We start from the raw sequence: 18863 nt of genomic DNA on the forward strand, positions 1-18863 counted from the left end.
TAGTCCGATATATGAATATTTCATTATTGTTTGAAAAATTATCAATAATTTATAATATTAGATAAAATTATGTAATTTTTGAACGTTGGTTTGGAATTCTCAATTTTATCCTTTTTATATAATTGGTTAGTTCAACATGAAAAATAAGTAAAAGTTTAACTGAGACTAAAATTAAACGGTATTGATAATTTTTTTAAATAATAAAAAAAATATTTGTAATTATGATAAATTTTGATTTTTTTTTATAATTTACTTAATATTTAATTGTTATGCAACATGAATTTCATTGGGAAAAAAAGGGGGCTGTGGGGTCAAGAATTGAAGAGCCCAATAGCAAGAGAATGATGATGGCCAGTTTTCGCCCATAAATACCGTCAGGTCCTCAATTCGTTAGCGTATCGGATCGTATTCTTCATTTCTGCAACACTTTTCGAGCCAAGAATTTGAGCCAGCGACGTAGAAATCAAGCAGAAAAAAAGAAATAAAAAACAAAAAAGATGCAGATCTTCGTTAAAACCCTTACTGGAAAAACAATCACGCTCGAGGTCGAGAGCAGCGACACCATCGACAATGTCAAGACCAAGATTCAGGTCCCAGTTTGCCCTCCCCTTTTTATTTTCTGCCTTTTTGTTCTAATTTTGGGTAGTGATTGTTATTTGTTTTGGTTTTGGTTTTGGGTTTGGGTTTTTACCTGTTGTATCTCTGTGGAGTTTGTTGTGCTTGGGGGGAGATTTAGGAGTTTCGGGTTATTCCATTTTTGTGGATTGTGGTTATCGATTTACGCAGTGGATGGAACTAGGGTTTGGAATTCTTATGTTTATTATTTTGTTTTTCTTGATCAGATTCCTGCCCGTTGGGATGTTGTTAAATGATATTTGGTGTATATGCAGCAAGCTTGAATTTCTGTTGTTTAGTTATAAGCTGAAGGTGATTGAACGAAAATTTTCATTGGTTTGGGATTATTAACTTGCCTTATAAATTAAAAACTCTGATTGATTTAATCGGTAAGGCTTTTATATAAATTTCAGTAGTTAATCAGGATTTTGGGTTTGTTGGTGGGGCGTGGAAGGGCTTGAAAGTTTGGGGGAGGAGTCTTCATGTAACTTGCAAATAACATATTAAGAGTCTCTACTATTGCTTGCTTTCACTCTTCTTTCTGTCTTTTTTTTGGTTGGGGGATGGATGGATGGGTGGGTGAATTGAGTTGCATATTTGAAACAATTACTCATGAAAATTGAACTTGTATTTGGGAAATAATGCAGCTTTCATGATTTATGTATATATACGCACATATATTATATATGTGTATTTGGTTGGGAACAATTCCGAGTTCTTTATGTTGGTTGAACTTCAACTCTACGTATATGGTCATTTCATTCGCCCACTTTGCCCCAGTGACACAAGAGGAAATCCAGCTTTTTTATTAGTTAGAAGGTGCTTTATGATTTAACTCATTCCAGATTGAAATATGAAAATAGACTTTTGAAATTAACTCGAATATTTTATCACTGCTTTTGAAGTTTATTTATCGTGATAAGTACTTAGGTTTTGAGTGTGCAGACATGCTTTGAGAAGTCATAAGCTTCATGTTTGTGGTTGGGATTCCTTCAGTTGGATGCTCTTTTGCAAAGTGCATTGGCTCATGAATAGTTGATGCATCTTTTACTTGGGTACTCGCTCGGAACTATTGCTTTTGCGAAAACTGAACATCTCAAATTAGCAAAATTTGTTTCAGCTCTCTACATGCTGGTGGCAAGATTTTTGAGATTACGCATTATATTCTATTTGCTACTGGGTTCGCAACTTGTCATCATTTTTCCGTCCCTTCTCTTACCTGTTATCAACTTATCCTACACACTTTAAACTAACATGATAATTACTGCTCTCCAGGACAAAGAAGGTATACCTCCTGACCAGCAGAGGCTCATTTTTGCTGGTAAACAGTTGGAAGATGGCAGAACCCTTGCAGATTACAATATTCAAAAAGAATCAACACTTCACCTTGTTTTGAGACTCAGGGGAGGGACAATGATCAAGGTCAAGACCCTTACAGGAAAAGAAATTGAAATTGATATCGAGCCAACTGATACCATTGACAGAATTAAGGAACGGGTTGAGGAGAAAGAAGGAATTCCTCCAGTGCAGCAAAGGTTTGTGATATGTCTTCTAAGATATTTGCATACTGTCTAATATTTGGAATTCCTCTTTACTTCCAATGCTGCATGCGCTACTGGATTCTATTGATTTAATTCTTAACTGGAAAACTGGCAATGGCTAAAATCTCTTATTGATCTTTTGTAGTCGGGTGTCGCCAGTGCCCTTCATTGTGTTTTACCCATATGTCAAGTTTCATCTACTGATTTCCAGACACTCCCTGTGTTCCAACTCATTTTTCCATTTTACTTGAGAATTCTGTCTCCCCAAAATTTTACGACCTTCAGAATCCTGGGTGAATTGATTGGTTCCTCTTCCTCTCATCTCCTCCTGACCTCTACTTCTATCTCCGAGTGTAGTGATAGAAAACCCAAACGAAAAGAGAGACATGTGACAAGAACAGTGTCTGGTTCTTGACTTTTTTAAATATGTCATGATGGTTGCATATTCCTGTATATCAATATGTTTCAAACTTGTGAATGCCAAGAAATATCGTAATGCCATGATATTCTTCAGTTTGTAGACTTTGTAGAAATACACAGTCGATATTAGTTTCATTTATGCAACGACATTGAGACTTTCACCTTGTAGGCTTATTTATGCTGGCAAGCAGCTCGCAGACGACAAAACTGCCAAAGACTACAACATTGAGGGTGGCTCTGTTCTTCATCTGGTCCTTGCTTTGAGGGGCGGTAGTCTATCGGCTTCTGCTTAGGAAATTCGCAATAAACTGAGTTAAATTTTATGTACTCATGGGATATGAGTGAATTCTGCTAAGAAACCAGTTTGAGTTGATCTGGAGTTCAACTCCATTCCCTATGTATTTCTTGCTTTTCTTCTTTTTCCTTGGCTTTCTTGAATATTTTGATCCCTCAAGCTGAAAGAGGTTGTAATCATCAGTTCACTGGGCTGACTCCCATCCCCATATAGTAATTTGTAACTCCAGTTCATTGCAAGGGCTGTTTTGATAGTTTTTGCTATATATGTTTTTTGTCTTCCTCCCACCTCTCTTTCAATATTCTACGTGTGCTCAAAACTGATGTTCCTGTAGGGCGTCAGGCTTGTTAAATGTGATACCTTGTTCTTGTGCAGAAGATGTTCCAATTTCCCGGGATGGAAGAAGTTGGAATTGAATTAAAGTACTTGGGAAAATAATTTTGTATGATTCATATGGAAAGAATTTGAAATTTCTACCTATAAATTTTGTCAATCCAGCAAAAGTTGCAAACATTTTTACTTGTGTTAATTATTACTGAAGGATGTTTCATAATTACTCATCACAATGGAAGAAATTAAATCTTGAAAATTCTGTGCATTTCTTTTCAAGAACAACTTATAAAAGTTACAAACGTTTTAGATTGAAATCTTTCTATATATACTATGACATATTATCTCCCCAAGTAAAAGTATCTGTACCAAAATATGGAACTCCTCCTCAACATTTGGTAAATATAGATATATATAAATGTTATATGGCAAGAAGATGAAGTATCAGGTACAAGAGAAAACAAACCTCTCTTACAAACAAGTCTTCTTACAATTTCATATATATACATACTTGTATTGTCATGTATAAAATATATATATATATACATATATATATACATCAAGATGGAAATGAAATATAAAGTTACATCCTGCTTGGCTGTAAACATAGAACTTTTTCAAGAATCACAGCAGCACTTATGTCTGTTTTTATATATTAGTAAAGCACCACCTTTTTACTGGCTCTGTTTGCATGTATGTCCTTCGTGAAGTTGAGAAGCAGATGACGGCTCTCGGACAGGAGCGTTGGATGATTCTTCTTCTTCTGTGACAAACCGGACAACGACGACTGTGATATTATCAGCGCTGCCCCTCTCATGTGCTTCCTGCAGCAGCCTTCTTGCTGCTTCTTCTGGTTCTGGGATTGGCTTAATCATAGACACAGCTTCCTGGGAAACATCAAATTTCACTAACATTCTAGGATCGGAGGGCATACAAGATTTGCATTAAATCAAAGACAAAGATAAGGCACCTCATTTGTTACGACGTCCCAAAGTCCATCACTTGCAAGGATGAGAAACTCAAGGGTGCCATCGACTTTTTCCTCCTGCGTTTAATATCAAGAAATTTCTCATGATGATGCGATAGTTTCTCATGGTTCTCTAACGGTTTCTCAGAAGCAAGTCTTGGAACTCACCTGAATTTCTGGATCAGAAACCACGTACCGCTTCAGCAGTTTATCACCAAATGCACGAGATACAGCTAGCACTCCACCGACTCTCCAAGTTCCTATAGAGAATAGCCCAACCGCAAGTAAACAAGAAAATCGTCCCTTCAACAAGAAATCAATGACAAAAAAGTTATACATGGATTCATTTACCTGCCCACATCACAAAACCTCCAGCATTCTCAATTCTCTGTCTCTCATCTGTATGATTTGGTTTGTGATCTCGAGAGACGGCAATAGCTGCAAAAAATGTTCCGTCAACGACAGTTCTTGCAAATGCGTGCAGCACCTCAAAAGACTGATACAACTCAAACAAAATATTGGAATGAGATTGGTCGAAAGCAAACGTTTTGAAATCTTACCGTCACCACCCCTGCAAATAACAGCTCTTGAGTCCCCAACATTTGCGACCAACAAACGGTCACCGAGAAGGATAGCAGTGGAAGCAGTCGACCCGGCATCCTTGTTCTGATCGCTTTCGTTCTTCAGGAATTCTGAGTCCGTATGGCTGAATGTATCAACTGAAAGGACCACGACTGTTAGAAGGAGAAAAGTAGGTCGAAAAGCAAGCTGAACAATGCAACGAGAGTACATCAAACTAGGCATCACAAGGGACATACCTATAGCTGATTTGATATCAGAAAGAAACTTAGGGTGCCTGACCAGATTACTGAAAAGGTTTCTTTTAACATATTCTGCAGCTTGAGCTCCGCCATGACCTGAGTTACATTTAAGGCAGAAACATAATACGGAACCACCTCTGATATAGCATGATGTTTTATACCAGATAAAAGCATGAAAAACCAGAAATACTCTAGCATCATGCAACAAAAGATCACGATAATCTTTAAGAAACCTTGTAATCCATTCCATACCAACTCTGTTATATGCAAAGAACAAAAGATCTGCTTCTTTTCCGACTCCAAGTATACATGTGTGAGCGTCTGTGTGCGTGTGTTTGTGTGTGTGTGTGTGTGAGAGAGAGAGAGAGAGAGAGAGACCGTCAAAGACTCCAAAGAGACCAACCATCTCTCCATCTACACCATCAATCCTCGTTTCATAGTAATCCTCCATCGAAGACCTTTTACCCTGAGAACTTGCATATCCATAGGTGAACTTTCCATTCTGACTGCATGGAGGAAATTATATACACCAGAAATTAGAGCACATCACATACAATATTTTCTTTACAATACAACAAAGATCAAAGTGATCTAAGTAAGAGATAAAAGAGGAGACCAACCTCCAAATCTGAAGATGTTTTAGATGGTTAAAATCAAATTATCCATGTCGTACACTTCAACACCATTACCACAATAAGGGTGACTTGTCTTAAGGTTATGAATTTCAGACACACTATTTGACCTCATAAGATAACCAAAGATGCGTTCTGTTACACTAAACTACCAGATCACCTTCAGGTGAGGCGACAAGCCAAAAAATGATACAGCATTAATAAATGACAAGAAATTAGAGAGCACTATTTTTCGTTATTTTTGCTTCAACTTTAAAGTTACCTATGTTAATCATCACAGAAACTGCCCTGATGAGAGGTTCTTATCTTAGACAGTGATGAGCTTCTACTTCGCTGGACATGATTTTATTCTTTTTATTGTTTTCAAATTAAATAAGCTTGCATGGACCGTGTCTCCTCAATATGGAACATTGATGCCTATTTCTAGGATGAAAACAAACCAGATGTTCAGATGGGCAAATTCAGATTCCTCGAATGGAGAAGGCTAAACAATAGTTTCTATCAAAATGCAATTGTTGTATGCATGACAGAACAAACGGCAAATTTGTGAAGCGTTTTGAATCATGAAGATGGGTAGTCAAAGGTGGATTACAACGAAAATAGTCCACACTTTAACTCAAGGATTATGCGTAAGCAATTTGGGTCTGTAGGACAACTCTAACAATTGAAAGCAAAACCTATTTCTTTTCTAGATTTATGTATCAACAGTCAGCCCAATAAAACATCACAATTTTTTATTCTTGACCAACCAACCATATAAATCCCATACATACTCCAGAAGATCAAGCCACGAACCAATCACACCTACCTAACAGGAAATCAAGACTGATGATCAAGTTATTCACCACACAGACTCTGGAAATACATAATTTTTGTACACAGCGAATGAAGCATTTTCACATAACAGCAACAACAGAATCAATTAAAACAACTTCAGCCACAGCTTAGATATGAAAACAGCCAAGCAGAAAGAGAGAAAAGAAGCATGAAAGCGTCGAGTTAGGCTTAGCATTTATTGTACTGTTCCTTCTTTACTCATTAACATTGATTCGACGCATTAATAACGGCTGAAAAAGCTAATCAAGAAACCTCATTGTCAGTCACATAACATAAACAACACCTTAAAATGAAACAAACACCACAAACGAATATCTTAAATCACAATGATCACAATGCATAGATTACATGCTCAAGAGGAAGAGAGAGAAGAAAACGTGAAACAAGAAGATGTTTAAACATATCCCTACAGCAAAACAGGGGGCTGGAGGATCACCTAAGGCCACCACCGGTGACCGGCCCATTGACACGGACATGGCTTGGAGATTGTGGCCACACCAAATTCAGAAAACCCATCTCACCAATCTGTCCCAAATTCTTTTATTGTAACTATGCCTCAATTCTGACTTTTCCTAATCAATAAAATAAAAAATACCACCCTATTCTCTTCCTCTTCTTCTTTGTTAAGAAATCTTCATAACCCAAAATGGGAATATGTTTATTGTTCAAAGTGGGGAATAATACACCATCACAACCATCTGAGGTAACCTCAATTCCAATCACGGAGTTCTCCAATCCAACCTGCCAATATCCAAAAACAAATCAAAAACAAAAAAAAGAAAAAGAAAGAAAAGGAGGAAAACACATCAAACTTCAAGAATAGATCTAATTTGCATGTGGATACATAACAACCCTTAAAAATGAAATCTTCAGACGGAACAACCATCATTACTGATATCACAACATAATTAGAAAGAAAAAAAAAAAGAAAAACGCAAGTTATCATACTTGTGTGTGTGTGTGCATGTCTACCTTGTTATTAACATCATGAATCATTATAAAAGTCTAAGCTTTTTTTTATAATTTTCCATCTTGCCTTCAAATATCCAACCTTGATCACAACATAAATTCACGAAACCTCCATTTCATTTTCAGTCATCCAAGAAACAAGGAAAAGAAAGCATGAACATATATATATAAACACACATATGTATTATGCAAAGAAAGAGATAGATATGGAGAGACCTCAAGGAAGGACCAGAGGAAGAGAAGGCCATGGGGGGGAGAGAGAGAGAGAGAGGAACTTGCAAGAGAGAAGAAAATGGAAAAAAGACAAGATGGAGAAAGAAAGGGGGAAAGGAGTTTTGTAATAATAGGAAATTATTGGAGCAGTAGTTTCAACGAAAGAAATAGCTTTGCATCAACCCGTCGCCAATAATCACCAAACTGTTCACTTTTCGCATTTTCTTGCTATTTATTTGGAGTAAACAGTTAATTTTAGAGGGCTAAATTCCATTTGCTCCTTTCAACCAAATGAATTTGATCACACCTTAAAAACAACAATATGGATTCTCCTTTTGCAGAACTAATTACTAAATTATTGATTGGGGAAGAGTCGGTCAAATACTTGCATGCATGGCATGGCAGTTGTTGTGACTATCGTGTGATTTGTGTTTATTTTTTATCCAACATATATCTTATGATATAAGCTATCAATGCAGTAAATTTATCAAAATATGAAAGTAATGAAGTAATCAAATAAAGTTTTAGATTAGAAAGTTGCATCATCAACATAGAATTACGACGCTTATTGTTGTTCTAAAGTTGTAATTGCATAAATTTTAAGGGTCGATAATAACTCCAAAATAAAAATCAATTAGCTCTCGATAGTATCAACCAGTACACAATCACCTTACCAGAATTTTAAACACTTGGGAAAATATAAGCATGTAAACAAGAATGCCACGGGCCTTTAGATGGTTCAAAATTAATTTGAAACGTATCTCCAGCAGCAGTTGGCAGCGCGGACAGCTGTGGCGGCCCCTTCCGCCTTATTACCAACATCGATGACTGTATTTATCACATCATGACATGATCGATACCTACGCGACCAATATCATCATCTTCTAATTGGAAAGGGAAAAGAAAAGGAAAAATATTTGGAAAGGAACCAACATAAATAGTGACCTTCTAATTTTTCTTTCACATGATCCTAGGAATCAAATTGGTGTAGAAAATTTGGATTTAAACCATACTCATGCTATTAAAAAATTAAACCCAACATTTCAACTCTATCAATATTGAGAATAGATCAAAATCACTCATTACGACTTGCACTTGGTCTTCTAGATTACGAGTTTAGCATATTTAGTTCTATGGATAAACCAAAAAATATTACAATTTTTCATTTCATGAAACCAAATGTGTCGCAATTTTTTATCCTATGAATTAAAAATGGTACAATCTTTTGTCTTATAGAATAGGATCAAATTTGCTACGCTCGTAAACTGTGGGATCAAAAGTGTAGCGCACTCTATCATGTGAGACCAAAATTGCAATTTTTTCTAAAAGGAATAATTAATTAGAGAGAGAGAGAGAGAGAGAGAGAGAGAGAGAGAGAGAGAGAGAGAGAGAGAGTGATGCTATAAATTTTGAGGAGGGTTGTTGGCTACATTACGAATTATCTTTGATATACAAACCCACAAGGTATCGGGCAGTTTGTGGCGAGAGTGTGCCAACAGTGCTGATACTACATCAAATGCAAACTTTTGAAACTCAGGTTTTAATGCTAGCCGGATGGTCATGGCTGTCCATGCATCTGGTGCTAACATCACTGCTTCTCTAAGAGATTGAACCCCGTTAACCACTCTCGATAGCATAGCCTCACCCTGCCGCCAATACACATCAAAATAATCAGTTTACAGAAAAGAGCGGGAACCATTGTTACATCACGCGGGCATATGAATTACACTAAATGCACAATTACAAACACAAACGCGCGCACACACACAGCAGTGGTCTTACAAGAAACATCAAAGGACCATTCGTGTTTTACTAGTATGATAATCTCAACAAGCGACCAGGATATACCTATGCATATGTGGCGTTGATATTTAGCTTCCTAGTCATAAAATACATACTAATATGGAGATCAGACTTTTTTTATGCTAGGTTAAAAAGGTAGGATTTCATTGAAAATTACTCCCTCTCTGCCAACCCTGTGCTTTACGGAGACCCAGGTCACTGAATCTAAACTTCCCCTGACGACTCACTAAGATAGGGAATCAGTGTCCTCCCACAAATGACAAGTTACTCAACAGGCTTGCATAACCAGGGTACCAACTAGCTGACGTAAAAGAACAGAGGGGTTTAGGTGACTCATTATCATCCCATAAGTATCCAACAAACCCCGGCTGCATCCGAATCACCAATTCAGTCTTAAAATAAAGAAATTCATAACAAAGCTCCTCAAAACAAGGTGCTAAAAAATTGATAGAATTTAGGACATAAAACAACTAAAGTCCTTATGAATTTCTTAAAGCATTTTATATGAAGACAAACCTCGGATTCCGGCTTTGCCCCTTCAACTTTTTCATCAGAAAAGCAAGAAACTACTTCCTGTTCAAGAAAAGTATCAGCCGCCTTAAGTATGTCCCTGATAAGGAAAACCCGGACCCTTGAACCTTTCCTCGATAGAATGAATTGGAAAAGATCCTCGGTAGCAGCTACAACAGCACGCATATTGAACGACTTCCATCCCAGTGGATTTGAATCTTCTTGAGGTTCCGAAGAAGTCCCATTAGTTCCAGAAGCTTGTTCAGATATTGCTACTATCTGAAAGTGAAAAAACATAGACGAACAGTTAAAGTGTTTGGGAAAACTTGACAGATAAATTCAGCATTAAAGGATATGTTTATAAACCAATAACAAGCTTTATACCCCAAGACAAGCAATGCAAAAGACAACATAATGGCAAGAAAACTGTAGAGATCACGACATACAATATATTGAGGAAGTAGACTGACATTGGCCTTATAAACGACATTTCATTAAGCATTAGTAATCCTTCTACATAACTTTTAGACTGCTTGACATGTATCCAAGCTTTCAACTACTACGAACAAGGGAATCAAGATGGGTGTAGTAATCCTTTTAACATTTCATTATATTGAAGTCCAAACCTCTGTTCCATTTTCTCTTAAATAACTACACTTTCTAAACCTCGCAAGTATATATTTAATTTATCAACTAACTCATAAGAATTCATTTAATCAAACCTCTTATATATTTATAACTATCGTTTTTAATAACATCCCTAGGTTAGATTATCATTAAAAACCTCATTTTCCGATATTAATAACATAATATTTCTTAAATATAATTTTCGGAATATTTTTATGAATTTTCTATCAATTCCTCGCATTGTATAATTTAATTAAACACCAATATATAGAATTAAATATTTGGTTAATAATACCGATGGAATTGCGTAAATTAACTATAGTAATACTTAAATCTAACAAATCTAATAATTTAATTAATAGACTATATCATTTTTATATCAAATGTGATATTTAATTTAACACTAATTTAAGTAGCCAAACTAGTAAAATACTCCGATTAAATAGTATATCGGTCAATATAAACAACATTTAATAAACGCACTAATTAAATAATATAATTATATATATTATATAAATTAATATAAATTTCGTACCTCTGTTTTTTTTTCCGCCGAGAGAAAAATTGCAATTTACCAAAATGTGTTTATTTGTGTTTGTGTGCGTGTGTTTGTGTTTGGTGTGTGTGTGTGTGTTGTGTTTTAAAATGTAAGAGGGGAGGGTGAGGCGGTGGGTGGCCCATGTGCTGCCTATCCTTACAATTTAAAAGAGCCTATCCAGAAAGATAAAGCGCCAGTTGTGCTGCCTATCCTTACAATTTAAAAGAGCCTATCCAGAAAGATAAAATTTAGCGCCAGTTTAAAACCATCAAATGACGTAACTGGAACCACACTCCTTAGCTCTATATATGAGATTTTTTGGTAACCAGTAACTTTCTTTTTTCATAATGGACAAATTATCTGGTAGGTAAAGGTTATTGGAGAAAATAAATAAAATTAGCGATATGTATTATTATCTATTTTTGGTCATTCGCCAAATTTTGGAAAAGAGCAAGTGAATTATGTATTTTTACATTTTCATTTGAATTAGAATTTTTTGCAAACTTCAAGAAAAACAATTATAATTTTAAATTTATCAAAGATGTATTTATGAATAGACAAAACCTCATAAAGTGATGTAGTTTACCATTTTTTTTCTTAGGCTTATATATGTCACAAGGACTGACATGCAAAAAGGACACTTCAGATGGCACTAAAATGCAAGACGGAAGCATCAAATGCTAACCCTTCATGGTCAGGGCAAACCTATTTGAGGTTAGCTCTACTTTAGAATGAAAATTGACCATCTCCACCTCAGTTGCTTTGGAGACTTCCAAGTCAAGGATTAACAAGAATGTACCAGCTGCTACATCTTTCATGTATTTTCTAACCTAAAATCTAAAAATTTGGATACTTTCTACAGCCTGATCTTTGAAATTATAAAGAGCCTTCGAGGAGTGCGAGAAAGAGAGAAGAAATGGAGAATACCAACCAGTTTTTCTAGCCGATTCCATCTTATAGAGCCATCATTCCGGATCAGAAGTTGCCCCAAGATTTTCCTCATATCAGGGCTTGGGTCCATCAATAGCCTACCGATGACGAAAGGATATGCACTCTCAACCACTTTGAAATCAGGATCCAAGACCTTTGCTGTTCCTTCAAGTGATCCGAGGGCTCTTATCACCAGGGCATAATCCGGAGGAAGAGAAAAATTGAATTCATACATAACATCATATAACTGGTTCATTATACCCTGAATGCAGAGGAATATAACAAAAAGGTTCAAGTATGATATTGAGTGAGGCCAAGTAGACCATTGGAGTGGAATCAATAACACAAAGTTTAATCTGCAAAGCACTTCGATGTCACACTTCTCAAACCTTTTATGAATAGATAGTTTCTGACCTGGAAATCTTGAGACGATCTTGTTCCATCGCCAAAGGATGTTTGCAAAGCATCTGACACAGACTGTATGTCGACACCTTCAGGTATAAATCCCAGAGACAGGAAGTCATTTGCCAACCCTAGAGAGTCCCGATTGACAAAGTGCACCAGCTGGTCCAGAGCATCATCCAAAATTAGTAAAACACAATATCATCTCGTGGCCATTGTTTTGTTTCATTTCCAAAAGCCCATTTTTGATCCTATACTATTTCAAATTGTGAGATCATGTTCCGCCTTTTTTTTTTGTAGGATTGGACAATAAATTCCAGAGTCTCTTCTATCACGTTTTTTTTTTTTTACAAAAAAAACTATCACATAACATCATGCCTTTTCGAACAAAATAACTATCACCAAAACATCCCAAGTCAAAACACTTTTTCATTCTATCACATTTTTTCTTACAAAAAACTATCACATAACAATAACAATAACAATAATAATTAACACATTTTCATCCTATCATGTCATTTCGTACAAAACCCATAAAACATACTAATCCAAATATACTTTCATTTCTCAGACAAAATCCGATACAAAAGATAAAAACTCACTTTGAAATATTGGAAACTGAAATTGAGAATGAAAACAAAACCAAACGTCGTTTAAAATTTGCTCACCACTCTAATAAGTCCCACACGATAGTGGCGTGGAATATCACCCATCATTCCAAAGTCAAAATAAGCAAGGGAGCCATCCTCAGTGGCAACAAGATTTCCAGGATGAGGATCAGCATGAAAAAATCCCACCTCCAGTAGTTGCCTCAAAGAGCAATACAAACCCTAATTATAACAATTACAAAAGCATAATATAGCAACAAAATCAGCAGAAGGATCCAACAGTAAATGTAGGCTGGAGCATAGAGCAAGAAGCAATATCAGACACCTTAGTTGCAAAAGAAAGAGCACTAGTTAATGGCCCTGGCTCTTTTATTACCTCATCAATCAATTGCTTCCGGTTTAAAGAAGCCTCTGCTAGTCGAATTTTATCTGTAAGTTTGATTCCATCTAGCCATTCCATTGTCAGCACACCTTTGCGGGTTAGATTCCAGTATATCTTGGGAACTTTGACACCACCAACTTTCCGAGGTGCTGTAGTCTTATCTTTTGAGTATGCTTCCATATTACATGAGAACCCAACAGCAAAACTTAAGTAAACTAGATATGAACACCTTACCACAAAGAGAGGATCATGTAAAGAAGTAATGAAAGGCTGTTCCATTTCCAGATAAAATAATCTCTGGAGTGGATATAGCAGCCAAAACTGAATAAACATATTAGGGATTGAAGTCACATTAATTGATAACAGGTAGAAATATGAGCTTCTTCCTTGCTTTCTGCGGTGATGCAACAGCTTCAGTCAGACAACTAATCTAGATATGGAGGAAAAACATTATCCATGTGAGTATGACGAAGTAGTTTTAGCAAACTTATATTTGAGAACCACAATCTACTTTAGTTCTCCTGTTTGATAATGACTTGGATACATCAACAGTGTTCTTCAATCCTATCCGAGAAGCTCTCCAGTGTAGGATCAAAGCTGAGAATTATTGAGCTTGCATGAGAGGCCACATTGAATCATATGCTCTTTGCCTTCACAGCCTTCACAACGATTCTCTGATTTGACTTTTTCTATGGTGACTAGACAATCAAATTGTTGGGCTGGTTCAACATCTTTCCTTGTTATGTGTATTGCAATGTGAAATGTCTATGCCACATCACATGCAAGGAAGGTGGAACTTCTCTGCCCAACGGATTTAACAATACAACCACCAAATAAGAAACCAAAGATTAAACTGTCCGAAATTTGGAAAAACTTACAGGAGCGGCAGCCATAGAGAGCAGCAAAGCGCTCAGCATTTTGACCCTCCAGGATGTAGTCAATCTCCTCGAACATATGTCTCACCTGTCCATTCAAGCAAAATCTAAACTCATTACAAAATGTGATCAATTATGAGGTAACCATTCTGACTATGAAGTGGACCAACTGGAAGAAACTCCCCCAAGGTCACAGCATGTACAAGACTCAACAAGATACTGGCATCCAATAACCAATCAGTTAGAGAAAAGAATCTGCATCTTACAGCTGTCAACAAGCCTGAATTAATGATATACTAATTTCATGAAATGTCTAGGTGCGAGGACAATGCCAATTAAGGTGCATGTGATTCTTTCTTAGAGCATATGTGAAATACTAAGGGCGACCATATTGGAGACCATAACATGAGGCTCACCATCTCATTTACTGCTACTAACAGATCCTTACGTGCTTTGGCGAATCGCTTCAGCTGGCCTCCAATCATATTAAATAAAAGGGCATCAAGGGTCAATGCATAGGACATCCCAGGCCTCTGAACTTTGACAGCTACCAGCTCTCCAGAATGCAGGTGAGCTGCAAAACTTGAAGCAGCAAACAAACATTTAGTTGAATTTGATGCACTGCTAATTCACCCCAGGCAGGCCCATGCCAAAAGGGCCTCTTACTCTACCCACCGGACCCCATCCTACCCTTGGACACAGAGAAGAAAGAAATACCCACCAACATAGACTGATTTGTGCTGAACATAACTGCTATAAGTTTGCAATACAAATCTCGGTTTTCTGACCTTTGTAGACTTGGCCCAGCGATGCTGCAGCAATAGGCTCATCACTAATATCAGCAAATATCTCTGCTATAGGCATCCCCAACTGGGACTCAATGGATTTAATTGCAACATCTGTTGAAAATGGAGGTATACGGTCCTGGCATTGATACAACAACTTCAATTTTAATATACAAAGCACTAGGAGAAAAGCATTCACAAGGTTTAATCTAATTGAGGAAATTTCTTAGCCTGAACATATTAAAATAAATAAATAAATAAGAAATTGGAAGAGCAAGCAAACCTGTAATTTAGCAAGTTCTTGGCAATACACGGCTGGCAGTATGTCTGGTCTTGTGCTCAAAGCTTGTCCAAGCTGTGAATCAGAAAAGTAGTAAGTTAAACTAATGCCCCTTGATTACGTATACCAGCTCCACAATCCAGATGGGTCTCATGTGCATTACTTAATGGTCAAAGCACAACAAGGAACAGCAAAAACCAGTAAACCATCAAGACAATATGCCTTCATTCAGTAAAACTGCCAGCCTTATAGAAACCATATATTCAGAACATGAAACATAACTTACCTTGACATAGAAAGGCCCCAATTGAATGAGAGTTTCTCGAAACTGCAACGTGTTAAAGCACATTATGCAATTGTGAGATAAATACAAGCAATAAAAGACAGTAACGAATAAAAAATAGAGACTGAATTTGGTCCAAGATCTATCCATTTTGTACTTCTACTAAATATCTCATCTTCAATACAAGCCTTTTCACCCTAACTAGGTTAAAAAATAATACAAATAACCTATTGGTGCACAGTTATTTGACTTACTGGATAAATATAAACTCATATGCATGACATAAGACAAAATACATCAAGTAGGACATAGCCACTAAATTCAATATGTAGCACCAAATTTTCAGCCACTTATCATAGCATGGTACCTTTTTATATTCTCCACTGTACAACTAGTATATCCTACCTTCAAAATTAGTAGTTCATGTTTTTCTGAATTTTTTCAAGCAATGAAATAACCATTTCAAAGACATACTCCATTTTGAACTTCTCCTTGGATTAAGTGGGTAAGTTGCTGAATTCAGGACACATTTCAGAGAGTGAATTTACAACATTCTACTAGCTAGGGATGCTATAACTAACCTTAACAGAACGCTTTTTCATATCATGAACGAAGAGGCGCCAAATGGTTAGCTTCAACACATGGAATGAAATAATTGCAGCTCTATACAAAGCCAGGAATGGCCCAAAACGGTATAATACGGAAACACTTCTAGAACCAAGCGCACGTCCAAATTGACTTTCAAGCGACTCTTTCCTCAGCTTTGCATACTCAGCAGAAGGTCTTTCACCATGAACGCTGGAGTAGCCACTAGAGAAACTGCAAGTTCAACAAGACGAGAAAAAGATTAAAGAGGAATATCTAGTTTGTATAAAGATAAAAATGATTGCAACACCTGAAATAATGTGGCCTCAGTAAATGATGGTAATCACATAACATTAATGATTTCTGGGTACCAAAAGAAATCAACAGAGGGATATATGTATTAGTAGTTACTCCCACAGTACTACATATTTTATAAAAAGGAAACAGAATTGTAAAATGTATCATCAATCAAACAGAGTCGACACCCAACAAGACCAGAGACGCCACAAAATATGGGATAGATTCTTGCATAAGGTTGTCCAAAACACTCTAAAGAATAAAACAGTACTCAGTATCATCATCAATCATCAGTCAGTAAATTCTATTCTCAATATGAAAATGCAATAATATAAACACTTTAACTAAGCAAAGTAGTCTCACAATTTTGGTTGCAAAAACCGCGAAAAAACAACATCATCATGCACTCTTCTGATAAGATTTTTGGGCCCTCCCAGTAGCATCAGCCTCCACCGGATGGCCTCACCATAATTTCCATTCCATAAAACTGCAAAAGTTCCAACAAAAACATATTAGCGGAGACACCATACAAACACTGACCAAACGGGATCGCAACATCGAGACAGTAGAAAAATCTTGGGAAAAATCCCTCTCAATCACATTAATCACAATTTATTTGAAAACAGTGGACCAACAAGCAACACAGACAACAAAGATGAAAAAAAAAAGAATCAATTAACCACGCTCCAAAACAAATAGGAAATTACTCGTGGAGCGAACAGGGAGACTCTGGCGTTTGAGACAAGCGGCCACGCTCCTCATGGGAACAGAAGATGGAGAATAAATTCGGGGGCACCTATGAATTCTGATGTAATCCCATTTGACACCGGATGCAACGTGTTCGTGAAAATGCGTGTACGGAGATTCTAGGAATGTTTTCGTTTATTAAGCAGTGCCTTCAGGTTGAAAGCGGTGATGATGAAGTCGGCTGTGAGTTGTGGGTGTGAGCGTACAATATAGCTGCATTTTCTTGAATTGGAATGCGGCAGAAAACTGAAGCACCCAAAGGCGTAGGAAAACAAGAGCTGCTAAGCTTGAAAGATTGACACGTTTTGGAGTTGGTGACACCTACGAATAACCTCAAATGGATCAACCCTCACACTTTTATACCCAATTCCTTGCTCGTAACATTAGATTCGAGGTGATTGAGAGGGTGCATCTCATAACTTGTTTGATAGCACAATATGTTTGAGAGTTTATAAGCTCTAACAATGTGCTTGACTAAAATATTTTAGAAGTTTATAAGATATTATATCTTATTTTAATAATAATTTTTTAAAATATTTGAATAAAATAAGATTTTAAAATTTATAAGATGTTTTCGGGTACTTGGCATAAATAAGGTTTTTTATTAGTAAAATGACTAAAATTGATGATACTATTAGAATCCAAATAAGTTGTTATTTTTTTATATATATTTTGCTTTAGAATTTTTAAAACGCTTTTATAAATAATAACATTAGCTTAATTCAAAATAAAATCTTTTTACAATAAAAAAATAATGAATTATTACCTTAATTTTTTAATAAAATAATATATATGTACATTCATCCTAGTTGAATATTAATTTAGATATAGTCTATGCTACTTTATTAATGCAATGATTATTTCTAATCTTATAATTTATAATATCTTGAAGTTATATTTTTCAGTAAATATAATATCAATCCCAATCTTATTTTTATTTAATTATAATAATTTACTATTAAATAATTGAGTATTTTCTCTTTTTCAAATATTAGAAAAATTAAATAGTAAAAAAAATTTAACTAGACAGAGTTCGAAAACCGATCAGTGTGTCTGTGTGTGTGTGAGAGAGAGAGAGAGGAGAGTGTGTGAGTGTATGAATCGGGATATTTTTGGCTTATGCTATATAAAAATTTTATATAACTTATAGGATCTTACAAAAAAATTATAGAAAAAATTAGGAAAGTTAATTTTTTCGAAAAAACTTATAAGATCCAAAACATCTTATTTTAAAATCTTATAAGATTTTTTAAAAAAACATTAGTCAAATACTTTATCGGAGTTTATAAGCTCTGTAATATTTTATAAGATGTTTTAGGAGCTTATAAGCTTAGCCAAACACCTTCTTTATCGGAATTTATAAGCTCTTTTAACATTTTATAAGATGTTTTAGGAGCTTATAAGCTTGGCCAAACTAAGCTAGAAATTGAACGATCATTTCTGAACTCATTCCAACACGTACTAGTATAATTTAAGAATTGAAATACCCATTCCTTTGAGAAAACTCATTTTTATAAGTATGTGACTAGACATTCCCCCATTGCCCATGATTTTAGCTATCCCTAATAGCT

The 18863-nt window shown here is 35.9% G+C and overlaps 3 protein-coding genes across 6 annotated transcripts; 1 reads left to right on the top strand and 2 right to left on the bottom strand.

Annotated features, from left to right (window-relative positions):
* LOC105162672 (ubiquitin-NEDD8-like protein RUB2) lies at positions 357-3158 on the top strand. The gene is made up of 3 exons (XM_011080797.2): positions 357-590; positions 1891-2150; positions 2746-3158. The coding sequence occupies exons 1-3, from the start codon at positions 498-500 to the stop codon at positions 2867-2869; spliced, it is 477 nt and encodes a 158-aa protein (XP_011079099.1). The 5' UTR covers positions 357-497; the 3' UTR covers positions 2870-3158.
* On the bottom strand, positions 3829-8626 carry LOC105162751 (probable protein phosphatase 2C 59). 4 transcript variants are annotated; one of them, XM_020694363.1, is made up of 9 exons: positions 8315-8626; positions 6895-7199; positions 5368-5495; positions 4987-5085; positions 4729-4887; positions 4520-4606; positions 4337-4428; positions 4172-4246; positions 3829-4088 (listed from the first exon to the last, which is right to left on the bottom strand). In XM_020694363.1, exons 2-9 carry the CDS (start codon positions 6972-6974, stop codon positions 3876-3878), a joined length of 933 nt encoding a protein of 310 aa, XP_020550022.1. In that variant the 5' UTR covers positions 6975-7199; positions 8315-8626; the 3' UTR covers positions 3829-3875. The 4 variants fall into 4 exon arrangements, with proteins under 4 accessions (XP_020550022.1, XP_011079553.1, XP_020550017.1 ...); XM_011081251.2 differs by lacking the exon at positions 8315-8626 and adding an exon at positions 7644-7862; XM_020694358.1 differs by lacking the exon at positions 8315-8626 and adding an exon at positions 7510-7574.
* On the bottom strand, positions 9039-17679 carry LOC105163105 (uncharacterized protein slr1919). The gene is made up of 14 exons (XM_011081370.2): positions 17253-17679; positions 16909-17032; positions 16245-16482; positions 15667-15708; positions 15384-15455; positions 15104-15239; positions 14732-14889; positions 14319-14403; positions 13435-13613; positions 13119-13280; positions 12463-12612; positions 12050-12310; positions 9960-10232; positions 9039-9286 (listed from the first exon to the last, which is right to left on the bottom strand). The coding sequence occupies exons 1-14, from the start codon at positions 17305-17307 to the stop codon at positions 9041-9043; spliced, it is 2181 nt and encodes a 726-aa protein (XP_011079672.1). The 5' UTR covers positions 17308-17679; the 3' UTR covers positions 9039-9040.

Source organism: Sesamum indicum, linkage group LG1 (assembly GCF_000512975.1).
Source record: "Sesamum indicum cultivar Zhongzhi No. 13 linkage group LG1, S_indicum_v1.0, whole genome shotgun sequence".
NCBI lineage: Eukaryota > Viridiplantae > Streptophyta > Magnoliopsida > Lamiales > Pedaliaceae > Sesamum > Sesamum indicum.

Coding starts and splice junctions, on each gene's coding strand:
- LOC105162751 (XM_020694363.1), bottom strand. CDS start 6,974: ATGGGTTTTCTGAATTTGGTGTGGCCACAATCTCCAAGCCATGTCCGT. Junction 5,496..6,894: donor GTCACCGGTGGTGGCCTTAG/GTGATCCTCCAG, acceptor TCCTCCATGCAG/TCAGAATGGAAAGTTCACCT. Junction 4,429..4,519: donor AGGTTTTGTGATGTGGGCAG/GTAAATGAATCC, acceptor TATTCTCTATAG/GAACTTGGAGAGTCGGTGGA.
- LOC105162672 (XM_011080797.2), top strand. CDS start 498: ATGCAGATCTTCGTTAAAACCCTTACTGGAAAAACAATCACGCTCGAG. Junction 591..1,890: donor ATGTCAAGACCAAGATTCAG/GTCCCAGTTTGC, acceptor ACTGCTCTCCAG/GACAAAGAAGGTATACCTCC. Junction 2,151..2,745: donor ATTCCTCCAGTGCAGCAAAG/GTTTGTGATATG, acceptor TTCACCTTGTAG/GCTTATTTATGCTGGCAAGC.
- LOC105163105 (XM_011081370.2), bottom strand. CDS start 17,307: ATGAGGAGCGTGGCCGCTTGTCTCAAACGCCAGAGTCTCCCTGTTCGC. Junction 15,456..15,666: donor TGGGGCCTTTCTATGTCAAG/GTAAGTTATGTT, acceptor TCTGATTCACAG/CTTGGACAAGCTTTGAGCAC. Junction 12,613..13,118: donor GTGTGGGACTTATTAGAGTG/GTGAGCAAATTT, acceptor GCTCTGGACCAG/CTGGTGCACTTTGTCAATCG.